A 22854-nucleotide genomic window follows, 5' to 3' on the forward strand; every position below is an offset into this window, starting at 1 on the left:
TCATTGTAAATAAACGTTCTATGAATGATTGAAGTGCATCATCGTGGGGATGCTTCTTAACTGATATGATTATATCATTATTGAAAGGTGATTGTCGTCGATTCAATTGCATCATCATAGATGGACATTTTATGATCATTTTGGTTGTATTGTTTTGATGATCTCTTAATAGTTGATTCGATTGTGTTATCCTAGATGGGTGCTTCATGGCCAATTTGATCATGTCCATCAATTATAGATACTTTATGATCAATTCAGTCATATGATGAGAGATGAATGTTTTATAATTGATTCAATCATAACGTCATAAATGGATATTTTGTGGCCAATTTGATTATATTATATAGATACCTAAGTCGACTATGTCAGCATACTTCTTTGTTAGATGTGATGTGTATATCATTGGCTTTTGTTACTTTGGGTTCTAGTTTATGTAATAAATACTGACAATCCAGATCTATTTGTATGGTTTGTCATTGTTGTTTTAATTATTTCTATCAATTCTGATGATTACTTGATGATTTCTAAGTATGAGAGAATCATGGGGCTCCACGTTTATGCTTAGTCAAAGCATTGGGGATCCATGGATATTATAGTCCCGGTGATCAATCTTTTATGATCAATTTGATATTATCATATCACCCATATAATTGAACCATATGACAAATGAACGATTGGTAATAGAGCTCAAGGTTCATTTAGCCCCTGTAAATAGAGGATGCACTTCTTTGATACATTTTATTCTCTCTTATGAATCTTGTGCTAAAACCTTTTAGATATTTTCAACTCTAAAAAGCTTAGTGAACTTTCAAACCTCCTCCAACTTTAAATGTTTAAGAGATACTTTTCCACCTCTTCAAGTAAGACCAAACACGATCCCCTCTCCTCTCTAGATACTTACTAATCTCATTTTCCTCCTACTCTAAAGAGGTTAATGTCATGATGACAAGTGAGGTTGCTCTTCCGAGAGTAATTCCTTCGGATATTGGAGCTAATAAGTCCACCCTAACTCCTTTAGTGGGGAGGCCATGGGGGATTGCTCATTAACTTTCTCGAACTAAGCCAATACTTCAATCCACCTATCCATATAAGAATTTTACATGATTAAACAAGAAATGCTCATATGCGAGGCTTAATCTATTCACACAAACCCATAGTAGACCCCCTTCATCTGACATGGGGGCTCTCAGTAAATTCTCACCTATGGGAGATTATACTAAAAGCGATATAATAAAATTAGGAGGTGATGGATCTCAACTCGGTGAAGGGAGTGTATAAAAGGGACATGAAGTCTATTCTTGAAGCAACTCATAAGTAGCTAGTCATGTTAAGCGCTCAAATTTATATATGCTCAATTTATATATGTTCGTCATATTAAGCACTCAAATTTATATATGCTAAATTTATATACGTTCTTGGTTCTTATATTAATCTTTATTGTTGCTAATGTTTTATGGTCATAGGAACACCATCTCATGACCACAACGCTTGAACGAGCCCTTTTATCTCACTTCATCAACTGAGGTGTCCACAAAATGCTCTTTTCTCTCACTTGAAAGTATACTTCAACGTGAGAAGTATTTATAGGATTGAACTCTTTTCAAGGTACCTTGAGATCGATCGTTGAGGGGTGGTCGAGAAGGATGTTCGCTCTTCGTTGGCTTCTTTCCTTCTTTTTTTTTTTTTCTTGACTAATAAAAACTCAACCATAATTAACTGATTGACTTTTGTAGCAAATTTGTGAGGAAAAAAATTTATATATGAACAAATACTAGCAAACTATAACATGCAGCAAAATTAAATAAAAATCATAATAAAATATGATACTAAGATTTATATAAAAAATTCCTCCAACACAAAGGGTAAAAATCACAAGACAAGCTAGAAAAAATATATTATAAAAATAATGAACGTATAAATCTAGGAATCTCTTACTTAAAACTCAAGCAACAATTACAAAAGAATAACAAAGATATAAGGATTACGTTATTGTACATAATATCCAAAATCTTCCAAAGTAATCATAGTAAGAATCCACTATAATTCTAATCTAACCTGCAATGAGAATACTGCATAGATGATTGAAAATATCCATTTTCTCAGCCACATTCATAATCATCGTTGTCCTCTTTTTTTTTTTCAACCCTAGTAGTTAAAAGCCTATGTTAAAAAAGTTAGAGTTTTAATGTTAATATGGGTTGTGGGTTATTAAAACCCACTATGGGATAAATTAACGAGGCTGCCTCATGACTCCTCAATGTGAAGTCATGTCAAACAGAGGTTGGCACATCTCTTACCTTTCTTTCAATAAGGTCATTGTCAATATGCCTACCATATTATCATCTGTGTAGATTTTCTAAAATTACAACTACTTCTCTTTAAATACATTTCGAATCCAGTAGTATCTGATATCTATATGCTTTGACTTAGAATGAAAAATTAGATTCTTATACTAATGGATGGTGCTTTGACTATCATAATGCATCACATAATTTTTCTATTTTAGTCTTAATTCTTGTAAGAATTCTTTCATCCATAATTTTTTTTTTGTAAACTTCTATAGCCATAATATATTCTGCCTTTGTGGTGGAGAGAGCAATATACTTTTATAATTTGGATTAACATAACATAGCTATCCTTGTAAAAATAAGTACAAAACTTGATATGGACTTCCTCGTATCAATATCTCTTACCATATCTATATTTATGTAACATATCAATATATGTGGTCTACCTCCAAAGCTTAAACAAGCTTTGGAGCTCCCTCTGAGATGTCTAAATATACACTTCACTACTGTCCAGTGTTCTTTGTTTGGATTTGCAAAAAATCCTTATAGCAACATCCACTGCATATGCAATGTTTCGCCTCATACATATCATCACATGCATTAGACTTTCAATTATTAAAGCATAAGGTATTGGGAGACCTGGGCCAATATCACATGCGTAATGGAAGAAAAAAAATAAAATCCTAGATTTCCCACAGAAAAAGTTTTTCGGTGTCGTGCGAAGATTGGTGCGTAAAAACTCACAAAATCAAAAACTACATATATATAAAAAATATGTAAGTAGGAAGATCGTATATCTTTAAAAACCTATATATTTGTGAGAGATGATGAAGGAGGTCAATTGTCATCTTCTCTAGTAGTGATCCACATGGCAGATGTGGTGAAGACGCTCCTCAAATTACAACATGATCCTCCTCTCCATGTGCACTACGTAATCAAGAAAGGGCTAGCCTTTTTTACTATCCATATGCACCCTAACTGGGGTTGTCAACTAAGGAGGAGAGAGAAAGAGGCGTATAGGAGATGGCAACTAAAAAGGGTCTAGCTAGTGCACCTTTGGTTCCCTCTTATTTATAGAGGTCCTTGTCAACTTAACCCTAATAAATTCTACTCTATTCAATATTGGATCTTCAACCAACTATCAAAGTCTCTTAGATTAGTATATCTCTACTTAATAATATCTTATTGGCTCTTATTGAATCTTATTCATAAGATCCAATAATCTATGAGCTTATTGGATATCCAATAAGATAGGAGTTCTAACAGATATCTCATATTCGAACCTCTACTTGTCGTAATACCTACCATATGTTTGTGACCCTCTATGCCCAAATCGAGCTAGCTACGAGTCGTGCTTATTATAACTCCTTGTAGCTCAGTAAATTATTTTTATACTAATTCACTCAACTCATCGATTATGGACACACTAAGCCTATACAATACAGGAGAATCCAATTCATTGAACATGTTTATCTTCAGTTATCATATATCTATGGTCCCTTATCCATTTAAATGACCATGATACTATCAAGCCCATATGGTTTTTACTCAAGTCCCGCTCTAATTGGATTCTCCCAAAGAACCCTTTCTCTCTCAATCTAAATGACCATGGCTAGAAATTTGCCTAAGCAAGAATACATAGGATATTCATCTCATGACTCCGAGAGCGGATGATCCTCTATCAATACTCAATTATTCTCATAAAGTTGGCTACCACTTTCGATAATCGGTTGTGCTAGATTTGGAACTTTCAAGCCTATAAGTCTAGTATCAAAGAATGGAGTACTCATACAGAATATCCTTAGTGTCTCAAGTCTAAGAACCAGATATATCAATAGAAAGATTAAAATCGTTATATGACAATGAGGTATTATCAACCATCTAGTATTCTATGAGTGAATCAATTAGTGAACTCATTCTTCAATAAACACATGTATTGTATCCCTAGTATCCCCACATAAGCAACTATGAGACCAGCTACCTCCACCCTATGGATGAGTATATAGCACACCAATCTATCCGGCTATCTCGATGTCCCTCTCGAGTAACCTATAATCAAAATTATTTAGTGTGTGTTTAAAGATGAATCGATCTTATTATCTTGATCTCATCATGATTCGACTCTCATTGCATAGATTCATAGATATCACAATATATGTAATAAGCAATATAAAATAAAAAAATACTAAATAAATAATAAGTAAAAAGAGTATGTATCGTATCACATATGTCATCACTCACGTAATTGGCTTGTATGACACTTATGACTAGTATAAAGAACCTTTTACATTTTCTCATTCTCCTCACACTTGATGGACTTTGCTTTGAGCATAACTTGTAACCTAAAAGAGGAAAGCGAACTGGATTTGCAATGTTTCATACTAAACCTATCAAATACCTTATTGATGTATTTCTCCTATGACAATAAAATCTCCTTATTTTTTCTTTCATGGAAAATTTGTATGCCTAGTATTTACTTTGCTAGCTCTATGTCCTTCATTACATTACAAATGACCTACTTGGTTTCTTCTTCAACCTATTAACTATAAATATATCTTTCCTAAGGATAAACATGTAATCAACATAAAGTAAGAGAATAATAAAATCCTCACAAAACTATTTGATATACATATAATGATCTGAAGTTATTCTTTTGTATCCATTTTTAGTCATAAATGAATCAAACTTTTTATACCATTATCTTGGAGCTTGCTTCAACCTATACAAGCTTTTCTTTAGCTTACAAACAAAATTTTTTTACCTTTAACTTTGAAGCTTTATGCTTGCTCCATATAAATTTTCTCTAAATCAGAAAAGTTATCTTCACATCCAACTACTTAACCTCTAAGTCCACGCGAGTAGATTGACCAAGAGCAATATGAATATAAGATAGTTTAACAATATGAGAAAAAATATCTTTAAAGTTAATTTTCTTTTGACCAAAGCATTTCACTACTAATATAATTTTGTACTTTGGTTGAGAATATTATTCTTGAATCTTTAACCTAAAAACTCACTTATTCTTCAAGACATTCCTTCTCTTTAGTAGTTGTACCAAATCATATATAGTTCTTCTATAGAACATCTATCTCTTTCTACATAGCAAATAATCAATTCTTAATTACTTCCTAGTAACTCTCTAGTTCATCTGCATTAGTAAGCATTACAGACTCCTTTGTAGAGTATCTTTTGGAATGTGACGTTATTTAGAAGATTTTCTCAATTAAAGTTCTATGAAAAGTCGCTCTCCATTCTTGCTCAACATATCCTGCAGGTAGATCAATATCAACTTTTATACTATCTTCCTTCATATCTCCCACATCACCATGATAGACTGGAGGAGTTATTAGGTCATAGTCTACTAATCATTCTAAAAAAGTCTTGGCTAGTGTCTTTTTCTTCAAATCCTCAAGGGTTTAATCCTCAAAGAAAACTACATCTCTATTTTTAAACACCTTTCGCTTTTCTAAATCTTAAAATTGTAACCAAAATAATTATATGAGTAGTCAAGAAAAATATATTCTTTTATCTTACCATCTAGTTTAGACCTTTTAATGTTTGGAATGTATGTAAATGTATGACAATCAAATACTCTCAAGTGCCAGACATCTTTTCCTGATTACACATGCTATATAATATCACCATCTAAAACTGTATAGGGTGATAAGTTGATCATATCAATTACAATCCTCAAAGTCTCATCCCAAAACTTTTTGGGTAGCTTGGCTTGTGAAAGTATACATCTGATATTTTTCATGATGGTACAATTCATCCTCTCTACAATTGTATTATGCTGAGGTGTATCAAGAGCTATCATTTAATGTTGGATGTCATGTGACTTGCATTAATCATCAAACAATCTTATATACTCACCACCATTATTTAATCTTATGCATTTCAATTGTCTTTCTATCTCCCTTTCAACTTTGGCATGAAATTCTTTGAAAATATTAATAACTTGATCTTTTATCTTTATGACATAGGCTCAAACTTTACTAAAAAAGTCATCTATAAAAGTAACAAAATAAAGTACATTACTAATACTAGGAACATTAATAAATCACTATAAATTTTTGTCCTCAAAGATCACATGCATCTGTTTAGACACAGTTCAAGGTATATATTTTTCTAGACAAAGCAGAACCAACAAAGGAAATTCTATATTGTTTACCAGCCAAATAATCAATACAAAGGTTCAAACATGTACCTTTAAGGTCTGACAATATCTCTCTCTTCGAAAAAAACTTATAGTCCCTTCTCACTCATACGTCTCAATCACTTGTTTTACAACTCTATGTTAAAGTATTTTTCTCTGTAGCATTCAATTACTCACCATAACTTTGATCTGCAACCTGTATAAAGTATGACATTTTTTTTCATTAGCTACAACAAGGGAATCCTTACTGAGTTTCAATTATCTTATATAAAAATATGTTATCAAAGTCTTCATTATATAGCCTTCAAATTGAAATTAAAGTCAACATCAAATCAACCACATGTCTCACATCCTTAAGTACCAACTTGCAACCAAGATTGTGTTAATCATAAGTGTCCTACGAGCCAAACATTTGAGTGATAGCACGTGTAACAAGATATGCATTCTTTTTGCTTATTATTATTAGAATATTTTCTCACTTTATATTGTTTGATATATATATATATATATATATATATATATATATATATATATATATAATGATATCTATGTATTTGTGTAATGAGAATTGAATTATGAGATCATGATAATGAGACCAATTTACCTTTAAACATAGACCCTAAATAATCTCAGTTATAAGTCACTCAAGAGGGACATCGAGATTACCAGATAAATCGGTGTGTTATACACATTTCCATATGATCGAGATAGCTAGTCTCATAGCTGCTCGTATAGGGGCACTATGGGTACAATGTAGGTGCTCATTAGAGAATAAGTTCATTGATTAATCCGCTCATAGAATGCTTAATGATTGATGATGTCTCATTATCAAATAATGATTCTATCATCCTAATGGTATATATGATCCTTAGACTTAAGACATCAAGGATATCCTGTATGAGTACTCCACTCTTTGATATTGGACTTATAGGTTTAGAAGTTTCAAATCTAAAACAACTGGCCATCAAAAGTGATAGTCAATCTTATGAGGGCTATTGAGTGTCGATAGACAATTATCCACACTTGATGTCATTAGAGCAATATCCAAGGTCATTCGGATTGAGAGAAAAAAAGTTCTCCGGGAGAATCCGATTAGAGTGAGACTCGAATAGAAACTGTATGGGCCTGACAGCACAATCCTCGATATACAATCTCTATGATATTAGATGAATGAGGTGTAGAGAAATTTAATGGTGACATCATATACGCAATAGAAAAATAAAAAAATAAAATTCTTAAATTTCTCAAAAAGGTTTTCGTCATCGTGAAAAGATTAGTGTCTAAAAACTTATAAAATTAAAAAACTATGTGTGAGACAGTTGTGTTACATAGGAAGATCATATATCCCTGAATTTTTATAAATATATGGGAGAGGATGAAGGAGGTCAAGCACCCTCCTTTTTAGTGATGATCCATATGGCAGGGGTTACGAAGACGCTCCTTAAATTTCCTCGTTGCACGCACCATGCAATCAAGAAGAGGTTGGCCCTTCTTGCTATCCACATGCCCTAAACAGGGGCTATAGGCTGAGAAGGAGAGGGGGAGAGGAAAATAAGATGTGATAGCTAAAAAGTCTAACCTATGGCCCTTTGGTTCCCTCCTATTTATAGAGGTCTCTTATCAACTTAACCCTAACGGATCATACCCTATTGGGTATTCGATCTCTATCCAATTATCCAAGCATTTTATATTAGTAGATCTTTACCCAATAGTCTCTTAGCTCTTATTGGATATCATTTATAGGATTCAATAATTTATGGGTTTAATGGATATTCAATAAAGATAATGGCTCCGACGGATATCTCATCTTTGAACCTTTACTCGTGGCAACACCTACCATATGTGTGTGACCCTCTAGGCCTAATATCAAACTAGCTATCAGTCATACCTACTAGAATTTCTTCTGACTCAGTGAATTATTATCTCAATAATAATTCACTCGACTCATCGACTGTAGACGTACTGGACCACTACACTGTAGTCCTTGGACGATAAAGGGGAATCCAATCTTTTGAACATATATGTCCTCAGTTACCATGTATCTATAGTCCCTCATCCATCTAATATCAAAGAGACCATACACTAGGTATGGTGCTGTTAGACCCATACAGTTTCTCCTCGAGTCTCACTTTAATCAGATCCTCTCAAAGAACTCTTTCTCTCTCAATCGGAATGACTTTAGCCAATGATTTGTCTGAGTAAAAACATATAAGATATTTCTCTCATAATACTGAGAGCAGATGATCCTCTATCGATACTTAATAGCCCTCATAAGGTTGATTACTACTCTTGATGATCGACTATGCTAGATCTAAAACTTTTAAACCTATAAGTCTGGTATCAGAGAGTAAGTACTCATATAGGACATCCTTTATGTCTTAAGTTTAAGGGCCAAGTACACCATTGGGATGATGAAATCACTATAAGTATTATAAACTATCTAGTATTCCGTGAGTGGATCAATCAATTAACTCATTCTCCAATGAGCACCTACACTATAGCCATAGTGTCCCTACACGAGCAAATATGAGACTAGCTGCCTCCATCATATAGATGATATATAGTATACTAGTCTATTCAGTTATCTCGATGTCCCTTTCGAGTAACCTATGACCGAGACTATTTATGGTTTGTGTTTAAAGATGAATCGGTCTCATTATCATGATATCATCATGATTCGATTCACATTGCACAGATCCATAGACATCACAATATATTTATACAGATAGTGATTCCATTATCCTAGTGGTATATCTAGTCCTTAGACTTGAGACACCAAGACATTCTATATAAATACTTCACTTTTTGATACTTGAATTATAGACCTAGAAATTCTAAATTTAGCATAATTGGTCATTGGTAGTGATAGCTAACTTTACGAGAATTATTGAGTGTTGATAGAAGATCATTCACTCTCAATGACATGAGGAAAATATCTCATGTGTTCTTGCTCAGGTAAATCCCTAGCTATGGTCATTCGGATCGAAAGAGAAAGAATTCTTTGGGAGAATCTGATTAAAGCAAGACTTGAGTAGAAATCGTATAAGCCTGATAACACCATGTCTGGTATACGATCTCTGGAATATTAGATAGATGAGAGGCTATAGATATACGATAACCAAGGACAGATAGGTCTAATGGATTAGATTCTCCTGCATCATTTGGGGATTACGACGTAGTGGTATAATACATCCGCAATCGATAAGTCGAGTGAATTATTTTAGAAATAATAATTCACTAAGCCAAAAAGAGTTATGATAGGTGTGACTCATGACCAACTCGATATTAGGCCTAGAGGGTCACACATATGGTAGATGTTGTGACGACTAGATGTTCGGATATGAGAGATCCGCTAAAGCCCCTATCTTATTGGATATTCAATAAACCCCTGAATTATTAGATCCTATGGATGAGTAACACACAGCGGAATTAAACGAAAATTATAATCACATAGAACAATAAGATTTACACGAAAAACCCTCTCAAACACGAAGGGTAAAAATCACGGGCAAAGCTAGAGAAGCGTATCAACTATAACAATAATCAATATACAAATCTCAAAGTCTCTTGTCGAAAAACCAAGCAATAATCACAAGAGAATAACAATGATATAAGAATTATGTCACCGTGCATAATATCCAAAAAACTTCTTCCATGATTACAACAAGAATCCACTATAAATCTGATCTAACTTGAGGTGAGAACACTCTCTGTATTGTCCTCTCCCTTTTCTTCTTCTTTTGCCCTCAATTGCTACTACTGCTTCTTCCTTTTTCTCAACCATGTTCATAGCCGCCACTGTCTGTTTTTTATATATAGCCCTAGCTATTAAAAACCTAGGTTAAAAGAGTTAGGGTTTTAATTTTAATATCTATTTCTTAACAACCAAAATGAAGAGGCGAGAGAGGCAAATGTTGTTGATGAAAGCATTTGATAAAAATGGATGGGTTTAAGTGTGATAATATTTGTAATTTCCCTAAGAACCCCTTAGTAAAGGTTGTCAAAATGTCTCTTTTCCGGATGGCTAAGACAAAAGTAGTAAACTTTTTTTTATAATTCTTGACTTATAAAATTAAGTTTAAACTTGACCCATTGGTTGAAGGAGTTGATAGAGTTAGGGGCAACCATATGTACTATTCTTCAATCGTTCCTCGAAGAGTAGTTGAGAAGGATCAAGGCATGAGTATGTCATACAAGCATGTAAACAATTATTATATTACTATTATATAAAAATCTTTATTATTAAAAATTAAAATAAATAATAATAGATCAAATATATAATGTCTATTTTTGGATACTACTAAAAAATTCTTTATCTGATTTATAAATGTATTGTCATCAGATTCGAAGGTCACAACGATGTCGATCTGCAAGAAAAAATAGGCTCACTTTTTTTTCTCTTTCTATCATTCATTTGGACAAAAAGAAGACGAGAGAAGATATATAATCTTTCAATAACTAATTATTTTATTTATATGAGGTCTTATCCTTTTATAAACGAAAGCAAAGAGGTTAAGATAAGTAATTAGAATAGTTTCTCCCATTAAGGTTATTTCATAAATAATCTTACTATAATTAGATTTTCTTTCTATTGACCTATAATCATAATTTAATTATATCGATAATAGAATCACATAATCTAACACACTAATGATTATATATAAAATTATTTGAATGACCAAATTTACGACATACTTGAATTTCTATCAAAATCAAAAGTCTTTTAGTGTTGGAAGGCAAAATCCTTAGGAGATGCCCTTTCTTGAGTTAATTGGTAGAAAAGGAATAACAGCTTGCACAATCCCTGCAAGGATAAGGACTGTCAAGTTGGTGAATGCCTTGGCATCCCTAGTTGGAAAATTAATTAGCTAGGGATTGAATCAAATTAGTATGTTTATAATGTAAGGTAATATTTTAATTTCAAGTCATTATACACTTTATGAGTATAAGACCTAGCTCAGTAACTAGTCCAATCTCATTCAAAGAAAAGACAAAGGAAACATTAATATAGACAAATGTTTGGAATTTTTTTTGTCACATTTCTAAGCATGAACAGGACCAAACTTAATAAACAAAAGCACTAGAAACATCCAAATGCCCTTCAAGAACAAAACAGTCACTACCAATTATACTCTTAATCTCTAATATCCATATATATATATATATATATATATATATATATATATATATATATATATATATATATATATATATATATATATATATATAAAGAGAGAGAGAGAGAGAGAGAGAGAGGTATCATGATGTTGTCACCAGAGAGACTGAAAAGAGGGCCATCACTTAAATGACATGAAACCAGAGAAGCCATTTAATTTAAGAGCATTTTCTTCAGAACATTTGTCTTCCTGCAGAGAGTGCACCTCCACATTTATGGACTCAAGGCATTGATGGAGAAAACAATATTTGATATCATTCTCAGTGACCAACATCCTGATGAGAGACAGCAGTAATTTTGCTCCCTTCCTCATCAGAAACAGCAACACAAATTCATCTGGTCAAATACAAGAACTTTCCTGAACTGCAAACTGATTCAATTTACAGGATACAAGCTAACCTGATAAAACCCCAGAAAAGCAATGGCATTCACAAGATTATAGTCATTTCACAAGGAATGCTACGTGCTACATTATACAACTAGCTACAGAAACCTATATAAATCATCAACTTATGACAATTCTTGAAGGAAGGAGAACACCAGGTGCATGGTCCTGAGCAAATGCATCCTCACAAGCAACAAGTCTAAGGATGCTGTGACCCGACAGGTTGCGCCGGCGTGTCAACTCCACGAAACTCCTGCCAAGAACCTGCTCAAACCATTTAGTCAAGGCTCCCCTATCTTCCAATGACCATGCTGCTGCAAGTATCTCCTCCATTACCTTCTGGTCGATCTCCAACAAACAATCAGGCCCAGCAGCACCACGGAAGATCTTGTTTATATCTTTCAACATGTTATCGGCGAGGGCATCAAAATCAAAAGGTTTGAAGTCCACTGATGCATCAACTAGATCAAAGAAATCTTCCATCCACGACTCTGAAGTTTCTGATTTGGAGTAGTCTTCATGACTGCTATAGTTGTTATCGTTCACTTCAACCTCTTCTACAGGCAAATTCAAGTCTAAGACGACCTTTGCAGTCTTGTGTGCCTTTTTGGCAGACATCAAGCTTTCGTACTGGATCCTGCAGTCATGAGAGACATCCAGCTTGCGCTTACATACAAAAACCGAGTGTCGATATACTTGATTGTTCCTCAATTTTTGACTTGATGCAAATGAGACATTAGGAGCTCTGGGACTACTGCTAATAGACTCTCGAGAAGGTTCTAAGATAATCTTCATCTGCCAACATGAAGCTGCTAGAATAGTCTCCTCAGAGAAACTACTGCATTCTTTCATCTGAGAAAAAGTTTGGCCTTGAATTCTTGCTGAAGTCAGGATAAATATGGCATTGTTTATGCTAAATTCCCTTCCATGGGAATCAGGAAATTTGCCGGTACGGATAGCCTGGGATAAGCTGTTCTGAACGAGGAAGTCAGCTTTATCCACATTTTCAAGGAAAACAACAGATTGTAGTTTCTGGCTTAGCTCTGCAGCAATATGATCCACATTCATTTTCCCTCTAAACTGTACATCATTTCCATTGACCACCTGTTGGGCACAGATGGTCTTGGGATGGGCAACACAATCCTGGTAACTTAGATCAATGCACACAAAGTCTTCTTTGCTGCCATATATCAATTCTGCAAGAGCCACTGCTACTCTCTTCTTCCCAATCTTATCTGGACCACAAAAACTGAGCCAAATATCTCCTCTCAGGCATGCACCACGACGTCTTTCACCAGATTTACAACGGACTATAGCTTGACTAATAGCACTGATTGCTTCTTCTTGTCGGCCAACTTTATCGACGAGACTCGAACAAAATGATTTGTAATTACTCAAATCAAACTTTTGCCATGTACTGGATGAGATGAATGAGGGTTTGTCATAGGCAGAAGAACAACCATTCAAAACCTGTGAAAATGAGCGGGTCAGGACACGTTGAGGGGTACCATTTGTCGGGGAACCTTGATGGCCAACGCAAGAAAAAGAATCAACAGGAACATCTGGGCCATTTCTTTTGACCATATTGACATTCATCGATGGCAAACAAACAGGCAAGTCCTCCGAATGATCTTTTGGCACTTGCAAAGCAGGATTTCCCTTGTTGCAAAGTGGCTCATGAAGAGTTCCTAAAACCAAATCCGTCATGACAGATGTTACAGAGGAAGGTGAAGCATGATCATCACCTTGGAGAGATTGGAAGCTCTCCCTCTGAATCTGTTCACTTTTGGAAGGTCTGACCTCCAGTTTCAAGAAGAAGTCCTTATCTCCTGGTTCCAAAAGTGAAGGCAACGAGATACTCTTGCTGGCTGCGGTGATCTTCTTTGTGCCTTCGGAAATAGGGAATAAAATTCCAAACCCTATTCGATTTTGAGCATCATCAGGATTTTCACTATTATGATTGCAGGTCCTCTCCGTGTTAGAAATACATGATGGTTCGATATCACCAGGAACGGCAGGGCGATCATCTGTATCCGTTGTCTGGCAACCATGATGGAGGCATTGGCTATTGTCATTCCATTTCTTTTGCAAATCCATAGCATTAGCATTAAAAACTGTCTTATCATCTTTAGCCTGCATTGAAGAAAACTGCATGAATTTTACCCCAGACATGAAGGAACGTAACTTAAATGCATCTATTGCCTCATTTTAGCTGCATTTACACACAACAAGACCATGGCATGGCACGTATGGGTGGGTGGTTCAACAAAAGCTTGTGAATCAGTTAAAGAGGTGACGTAAAGGAGTTTCCTAAATTCTCCACAAGAATGAATGAGAATCAATGATGTAAATAGAAAACACACCTTTGCTATATTGAATCCATCATTCAAGCTAACCGTATTGGGTTCGTGCAGCCAAAAAGGCAAGTTTGCATTTTGTTGATCATCAAGAGAATCTGAATGTCCCTTAAGAGTAACAGAAACTTCTTGCTCATACTTGTCGTTGCAGGGCTCATAGTGGAGCCCTGATGGGTACACACTGCTAAACATGCCTTTCGAATCATATGCGGTAGGGAAAAACCCCCCAAATGGAACAAATGACTCCATCAAGCTGTCATATGAACAAGACATGGTTGAGATCCCAGATCAAAAGTTTTTGCTAATGAAAGCATGTTCTACAGGATGAAAATTGCTATCAATAGAAGCAACAATAGATGAAACCCTTCAGACTTCTGTCTCCAATCAACCACAACAACATTCAGAATCACGTTTTACATACCGAATCATTTTCTGTAATGTGCTAGCAAACAATAATAGAGTTTCGGGACATGCTCACTGTTCTTCTGTGGCAAATCAAGCCCTAGGTTCAATCTACTTAGTAGATTTTCATCGTCACAGGTAATGCTTTTTCGAAAGAGACACATATTTGCTTTGATCTAGTCCTACGACATATCCATTTTCTAAAAGAAAAAAAGGCAACAATTATTTGCTTGCATAACTTGGAAAGAGGAAGCAATGAAATCAATAGTTCCATTTCATAAAGGTAATTCTACTAGTGCATCCATAAATTTTAGTGAACGAAGGAAATATCATAGTTAAGCAAAATGTTCATGATAAAGATGTATATACAGTTAAATCCATACAAACCTACTCGGTAATTCCGACTTCATGCACTTCAATATGCAAGCTTTAACTTTTTTGCCACAAATATCATACCTTTTACATGATCATAACAAACTCCAATCTCTAAGAGCTAAAAGTTTTCCAAGTATATCGAACTTATATTGCTTGATGTAAGAACACAAACAATTCAGAAAAACAATGAAGAACAGTTCATAAAGTCGAGTCTTTCCAGAAACTAAGGAGAAGAAGAATCTGCTGCAAATAAGGAACCAAGCATTAGAAAAGAGAGCAAAATCGCGGTCGCCAAATAAAATTAAAGTAGTATTCAGAGAAGAGTTTAAACTTTAAAGTCACCGATCCACCCACCTGGGAGGTCTGGGAAGTGATCCACCCATCCCTGTCCTCACTGAAGTGATTGGCAGCAGCTGCAAATCCCAATCTTTATCCAGCATTGGATGCTTGGACAAGAACTTCATGTAGGTTTCGTACGTCGCCGACCATCCCATCACCCACAACCTCCCTTGGTAGACCTCCAACAGTCTGGTGAGCTCCGAAACCAAACAGCTCTCCTTCTCATCGCAGTCCGAGCTACCTTCCACCATCCCCTTCAAATCCCCAATGTTCAAGATCGCTCCCGGTGACTCTGCTTTGTTCCCCAACTCCTCCAGCCGAGTGCCGACCGCCAACTGATCGCCGCCGCCAGTTCCGAGTTCGACTACCTCCTTCTCGATGCTAACAAGCTTTATTCCACGCAGCTCCGGAGGCAAAACCGCCCAATTCTGCCTTTCGACGGCCTGGGCAAAGTCTCGAGCTGCCTCGCCGGCGCCAACTCCGACCAGCATCGGATTCCGTCCGCTGCTCTTCCGGGCCAGGATCTCCCCTATCCTGCGGCAGTTCTCGTCGCTGCCGTCGGAGCGGAGCTGCCCGGCCACGGTGGCGAAAGGGAAGACGAGCCCTCGAGGGGACAGCGCCGTCTCGAATCCATCCCCGGCCGAGAAATTGCACAGGAACAGCGGCGGGCATCTGGCGGCACGGGGGAAGCGGAGGATGGGCGGCGGGGGGCGGAGGATGGCGAGCTTGATGTCCGTGCTGCGGAATCCCGCGTCGCCGAAGACGCGGCTGACGACGGGGTCATCCAAGATGGCGAGCACCAGCTGCTGGAGCTCCACCTTCACCCCGGAGAACGACGACGCGCCTCCCGCAGCGGCGGCGCTCTGCTGCTGCTGCTGGTACAGGTGGAACGTGTCCGGGTTCCGCCGCTGGTTCGCCTGCGACCGCTTGATCGCAGCCATGAGCGAGTTCGAGACCGGCGGCTCATCACCGCCGCCGCTCCCCTCCGCAACCTGCCGGTTGGTGGACGACGACGACGGCAGCCGGTCGAGGGCCACGCCGAAGCACAGTTCGAGCGCCTTGAACTGCAGCCTGGGCGAGTACGCGGAGCTGCGGGCGCGCGTGAGCGCGTCACGGAGGATCGAGCACGGAGCGGACGAGGCTCCAGGCGCTGTTCTTCCAGCGGCCGGGGAGGGGGAGGGGGAGGGGGAGGATGAGAGGAGTAGGGCGTAGACGACGTGGAGGGAGGTGGTCTGAGCGTGGGCGCGGCGGCGGGCGATGGCCACGGCGTCGTCGAGCGCGGCGCCCGCTTCGGCCGCGAGGCACGCTCGCGCGTTGCTAACCGGCGTCGGCATCCCGTCCTCGACCAACGACCATATACCACACTCTAAGCCGCAAGTCCCCCAATATAAAATTCCTCCTCTTGCCAATATAATACTCTTCCGGGCTACGCTGCAAACTATGGCGTATTATAACCGCAATCAACCATAACTACCACGCCAAGCCTGCTCCGCTCGCAAGAGAGAGAGAAAGGAGATCGGAAGCAGCGGCGGCGGCGTTTCGGTGAACGGGAGATGGGAGGAGGAGCAGAGGCCATTACATCAGGCGCACCTCCAATTTACTTATGACTGGAGGCGAAAGCGAGGGCCGGAGGCGGGGCGGGACCCACAACCCCCAACCAAGAGCCGAGCACAAATGCCCGCGGGCCCCACGTCGAGGGGGATCTCGGTCACACAAATATCACCACTGTTGGCGTCGCTGTTACCCGCCCCCCTGCCATCTTCTTCCCTTCGTTCCCATGGATCACCCGCAGGGGGCCAAGTTGAGGGAGGAGATGCCGAGGGCGGCTGCTGGCCACTTGTCGGCGGTGGGGCTCACCGGAGAAGGTGGAGGAGCAGTAGCAGTAGCAGTAGCAGCAGCAAGAGGGCGGAGCTGGCCGGGGTTGGTGTCACGAGGCGTTTCCCAGCCCGAGCGGAGACGGCCGAAGCGCGCCGGTCTGGTCGCACTCCCGGGTGTACTTGGGCAAGTGAACAGGGTCCGGTTCGGTCAGCGGCCGGTCTCAGCTCACGCGGCGCCTTCCATAAAAGGTGTTCCCTTTCTGTTCCGGTTAGGCAAAGCCCAACACACGGCGCAGCCGATAACAAGGACTAATCATGGGTGACAGTACCCGCGGGGCCTCGCACCCACCCCACCTGACTCCCCTTCGGTCAGAACCAGACACAAACACTTGGTGAGCTATCCCTATCTCTCTCTCTCTCTCTCTCTCTCTCTCTCTCTCTCCGATATCGATGAACCAATCGGTGAACTCCAAGGGGTGATGTGTAGCTCGGCAGCGACGTTGACTTCTCCCGAGTTCGGTGTGGTCAAATGCCACCTCACCCCGCCTGAATCTGCAGGCACGGTCACCCCCGCTTGCCCATGTCACCGTTCCATCCACGAGTCTGTATTATCGGGAATATTTGCTCCCAATCACGCGAGAATATGTCCTTATGATAGGCGTATTTATGATGCAAAAGGAAATCATTTTATATTATTATTATATATAAATATATATATATCATTATGTTTTCTACGACCAATTTGTCACAGTAAAAAGATTCCCTTTGCGATTGCAAAGCATTTTGTACGCATTAGACCTCTCATGCCTGTTTTAATGCATGTGTAGTGTCCGAAGCAGTAGCGACTGTGCATGTTTGGAACGCTTTCTCATTGCTTTCCCACGTCTGCACACCATATTTAGATTTTTATGATTATATAAACGACATGTGATGATTGGATGTCATTTTCAGTATATATATATATATATATATATATATATATATAATGATTTATAACGTGCGACTAAACATTTTATATGATCGTTCTCTTATTTTTATTTTTTCCTGGCATTATATGATGCTATAAAAATATATGTATAGTTTTCAAAAAATAAGAAAGAGGAATATTTTTATGGTACCCAATTAGGCGAATGGGACAGAATGTTACCATATACACCCCAACATGAGTATTATTGTGTGATTCTTGATAGGAATCGTGGGTGCGACAAGTGTCCTTGTGGAAATAGTCGCGGCTGTGTCATGGCTCGCTTTATTTGGGAGCCCATTAAATCCCGTTGACTCGGTCGATGCTTTGCGGTAAGAATTAACTGCCCCGGTCCTCCGTCACGTGTCTGGGACGAGACAGGGAACGCGAAGACTTCCCGTGAAAAGTTGGGACGGCCGGACGTCATATCTTGCGTCGTCACCAGCTGCATGCCACCGGTCGCGCGCGTTCCGTGTCTGAGCCACGACAGAAACGGTGGCTATATGTATTCTGCGTGTCTCTCGCCCTCTCTCTCTCTCGCTCGCTGGCGCTCGCATCACCAAAAGATGAGATGTGACCTGAATCGCAACGAAGGCCTGTGATGATGGCGATGGTAACGGTGGTGGTGGCGATGATGATGGTGATGGGGAAAGGGAATAGGAACCTTGACTCCGCCACCCACCGTGTACATCCCCTTCCACCCATGGGAATCTAAAAGCTCTTGAGATGGACCCACGGCGGGCCCCACCACCTGGGCACACTGGCTTCATACCCGCCACCCCGTCATCTTCTTCTTCTGTTGTTGCTGCTGCTGCTGCTGCTGCTGTTTCGAAACCCTAACGTGTTCGCTGTCCGTCGGCCTCTCCTTGTCTCTTCTGGCCGTCCAAGCCACCATAGCCGGGCTGTCCCCCTCGTGCCGCTTCCATTATTGGCGCAGCCCGCGCACACCTCTCTTTTGGACGATGATGAAGTCTCCATTTGACTTGCAAAAGGAAGGGGAGAGGGGGGGGGGGTGGTGAAAGGAAAGCAGTTTAAAAGCCTTTACAGACACCCTTTCATGGCCGCCTCTCACTAGCAAAGCTCCGCAAGACAACAAAAACAACAGCAATAATAATGGCTGACACTCATCATCAATCATCAGAAACAATATGCTCGTATTTGTTTCAGACTGCAGCTGCCAGACTCTGTGTGTCACTCATTCAACGTATTACTACCATCATGCATGGCTTAAACATGCACTGACTTCTTATACAAAACTATGCTAAACATTTCACTTTCTGTAAAGAAGAAAAGGAGAGAAGAGAGAGAGAGAGAGAGAGTTCAGCAACCTAATTTCTTTGGATTTCTACAGATTATGTCAAGCAAAATAAAGATGCATGAGGAAATTAATTGTGATAAGAGCTATGTTTTTCTGTCGGCAATAATGTCAAGAAAGGTGAGTGCAATTGCGTGGCAAATATTCTTGGATGAGCTAAGAGTATATACCCTTTTCAATCACTTTGGTGTTCCTATCAAGACATGTTGACTGAAAGGAGGAGATTTTACTCCTAGCTACCATCAATAAACATCAGCACTGTGGAAATCTAAGTAGGCTTTAGGTATTCTCTTGTATAATGTTTAGAGTCAAAAGAAATAAATTTATTATACATGATGATCGGATACTGATAGACTAGAAAATATCAAACCATTCAATTGTAGGCTAATGGGGACTTCATCTCTCATCAAGTATAGATATAGTCGCATTCATTTATCTATTTTTTATATTTTTATTCTCATAGTTATAAGTGATATCCATATCTCTATTCTCGACCTCATAAACTCGTGATGGAGAGAAAAAAGGAGAGTATTTTTTGGTAGATTTAGGGTGAAGAGATTCCTACGTACGTCTCTTCCCTATTTTTTTATGTATCTTCCTTTTAATCCTCTCCTATCATTTAGTAACGATTGATTTATTATACAAAACGAAAGCAAAGAGTAGTTCAAGAATAGAGTGTATAATCAAACTAAAATATATGATAAAATAAATTTTTTATATATATTAATATATTTGCTTATGGTAAAGAAAATCAAATCATTGATGATTCTTAATTATCGTAGAATAAAATATGATACGGTAAGAACGAATGCAATAGAAATAAAGATAGAATGCATATCTATAGTAAAAAAAAAGTTAATTTTATGTCAAAAAAAATTTATCGTTACGTTCATATGGGTTAAAAAAATTATTACTAATTTTTATAATTATATTCGCTCTCTCGATGTCACGAGAGTAATTATCATTCATTCTTGGTGTGATGAGAGAAATTATTTTATGATAATTTTTAAGAATTTGAGCGGATTATATCATCGAGATATCCGAGTCGAGACTAATAGTAATACTATGTAGATTGCAATCATTGTTTAACGAACACGCACTATCACATAACAAATTAAGCATCTCTTCGGGACTGTCCTCTTAATCATCATATTACTGACTCTGTGGGCTGAGGACGCGTCCTCCTTCCTCGTCAACTTTCTGCTTGCCTTTTGGTTTTCCCAACTCCGAAGTCTGCTGAGCTGCTTCGACGTCGACGTACTAAATCATAACCATACTGATGATTGACACAATAATATACACTCGATCGTCTCCATCCCTCCATACACCACCATTCGGTAGAAAGAGCTCGGACCGTTGGCTTGGGAACACTGCAGCATCATCGATCCCTGGTCCCAAGCCGCCCCCATATCAGGACACGCCCTCAGAGTCTCTCTCTCTCTCTGTCTCTCTCTCTCTCTTGATCGCTGGCTTCCAAATCGTCTTCAATGGTGGAGGAGGACGGGGGATCTATGCCTTTTGGAACATGAGCTTTCCGCGGAATTATTGTGATGCCTTTTGGAAATGGACTTCTCCCATGACACGCACTTGTCCTCCTCTCCCCCTCTCTCTCTCTCTCGCTCTCTCTGTCTCTCTCTATCTCTTCCGCCTCGGCCGCCCCTTCAAAGCCATGCCGGGCCACTCCCCCCGCCCCACCACGTCCCACCTCGCCACCCTCTCGCTCCGAAAAGGTCACAGCGTAAAGTAGATTTTATTTTGGCCCTAAAATCAAAACGACAAGCTGCTCCTCCTTTCCCTTCTTGATCGGGTGCTCGGAATCCCCCCTCTCTCTCTCTCCCGCTCGCTTTTGCCTGAGGGGGATAGATTGGAATCCGATCCCGCCTGTCTTTTCTCTTACGTCAGCCTCCCACTGCCCACCTTTTGCCGCTGTTTCCATGTCACTTATCCATTATTATTCCTCCACTGTTTTTGTTGCCCGCTTTCTACAAAAGAGAAAAACACTTCGCTGAGACGATCCACCTTCAGAAACAGACAAAAAACACTACTGCTTTATGTTTCTGTTACTGAAAACATAACGAGAGAATGGCGTCCGCGGACGACATCCCTCCACGTACGTATAGGGAGGGATAATATTCCCCTACGACTTGAGATGTGGACTTGGAGTGCGAAGTAAGGAGTCGTGCATGCGCTTTTCCCGGTTGGAGTGGTCGAGTGTTGGGAGTCAAAACGAACGTCCGAAGCACAGTTCTTGGGATCAACGGTGCATCGTTTCGGTGCCTGTTAAGTTGGGACAATGATACATGGGGAGGACTTGGCGCTGTAATCTTTAGGGTGAGAAGACGGAGGGAGGGGGCGGAGGAAGATGGTGCTCCTCCTGTTCTCGAGTCACGCCACTCTCTCTCGCATAGGGGCCGTCACTGTGCTTGGCCAAAGTTTTGTTGATCCCCATGGGGCCAGCCGCTAGGGAGATGATGAGTGCAGGATCCACTAAGGCAGAGGCAATTTGCAGTTGTGGAACAAGAAACCATTTCAGACAATGGTAGATAGGGTTCAAGGGAACCATTATAGTGTGGGAAGAATTCCGACGTCAGAAGAAGATGCTCCACTAGTGTCTTAGATTCCCCTCAGGCTGAGGCAGCAGTAACAATTCCTCCATTAGCGTCACCTCATGTATGATGCAAGGGAAGAAGAAGGAGGGGGGAGGAGAAGCTTTCAAAGCACAGCAGGCAGGCATATGCCTTGAGCCATTTGGGAGTAATGGAGGTGTAGGAACACAATGTATGGGCTTGTCCTCAGTGGAATATGCCTGCTAGTGAGAGAAAGGAGGGGTAGACCTGAAAGAAACGACAGAGGCTGCTAGTGTGCAGCTTGTAATGTGTATGGGGGACCAGCCCCACTCTCGAAAGAGTTGAGAGACCCTGCAACTTTCTTTGATGGCACCACCACTAGAGAGAGAGAGAGAGAGAGAGAGAGAAAGAGGTTTGTGTGGTTGTGAGTGGATTCAATGTTCCACTCCTGTGGGGATTTGAAATGGCTGCAGAACCTTTTCTATGGAAAGTTAGGCCCTCTTCTTCTTTCGTGCTTTCACCTCAGACTTTCTCAATCGCAGGGAGAGGCGGTGGGTCAAGTTGGGTGCATCTTAAGGTTCCCTTTTCCACAGTGTCAGAGGCATAAATTAGCCTACATTTGGGCCAGAAAACCTTTCCCTGCATGCAGCTTTGTCCACTCTGTACTTGTGGAGTCATCTGCCACAATTAGATTAACCCTCAACTGTGTTCAG

General features: G+C 39.5%; 1 protein-coding gene across 1 annotated transcript; it reads right to left on the minus strand.

The window, feature by feature from the left end:
- Positions 1-11957: 11957 nt before the first annotated feature.
- Positions 11958-17543, minus strand: LOC135617756 (protein DWARF 53-LIKE-like). Its single transcript, XM_065118326.1, has 3 exons — positions 15494-17543; positions 14369-14615; positions 11958-14138 (listed from the first exon to the last, which is right to left on the minus strand). The coding sequence occupies exons 1-3, from the start codon at positions 16810-16812 to the stop codon at positions 12126-12128; spliced, it is 3579 nt and encodes a 1192-aa protein (XP_064974398.1). The 5' UTR covers positions 16813-17543; the 3' UTR covers positions 11958-12125.
- Between the last annotated feature and the right edge of the window lie 5311 nt (positions 17544-22854).

This window comes from Musa acuminata, chromosome BXJ2-7 (assembly GCF_036884655.1).
Source record: "Musa acuminata AAA Group cultivar baxijiao chromosome BXJ2-7, Cavendish_Baxijiao_AAA, whole genome shotgun sequence".
Taxonomy (NCBI): Eukaryota; Viridiplantae; Streptophyta; class Magnoliopsida; order Zingiberales; family Musaceae; genus Musa; species Musa acuminata.

Excerpts from the sequence above, each read along its gene's own strand:
- LOC135617756 (XM_065118326.1), bottom strand. The coding sequence starts at position 16,812 with ATGCCGACGCCGGTTAGCAACGCGCGAGCGTGCCTCGCGGCCGAAGCG. Across the intron at positions 14,616-15,493 it reads TCACTTCCCAGACCTCCCAG|CTTGATGGAGTCATTTGTTC; the intron begins GTGGGTGGATCG and ends TTCATATGACAG. Across the intron at positions 14,139-14,368 it reads ATGGATTCAATATAGCAAAG|GCTAAAGATGATAAGACAGT; the intron begins GTGTGTTTTCTA and ends TCTTCAATGCAG.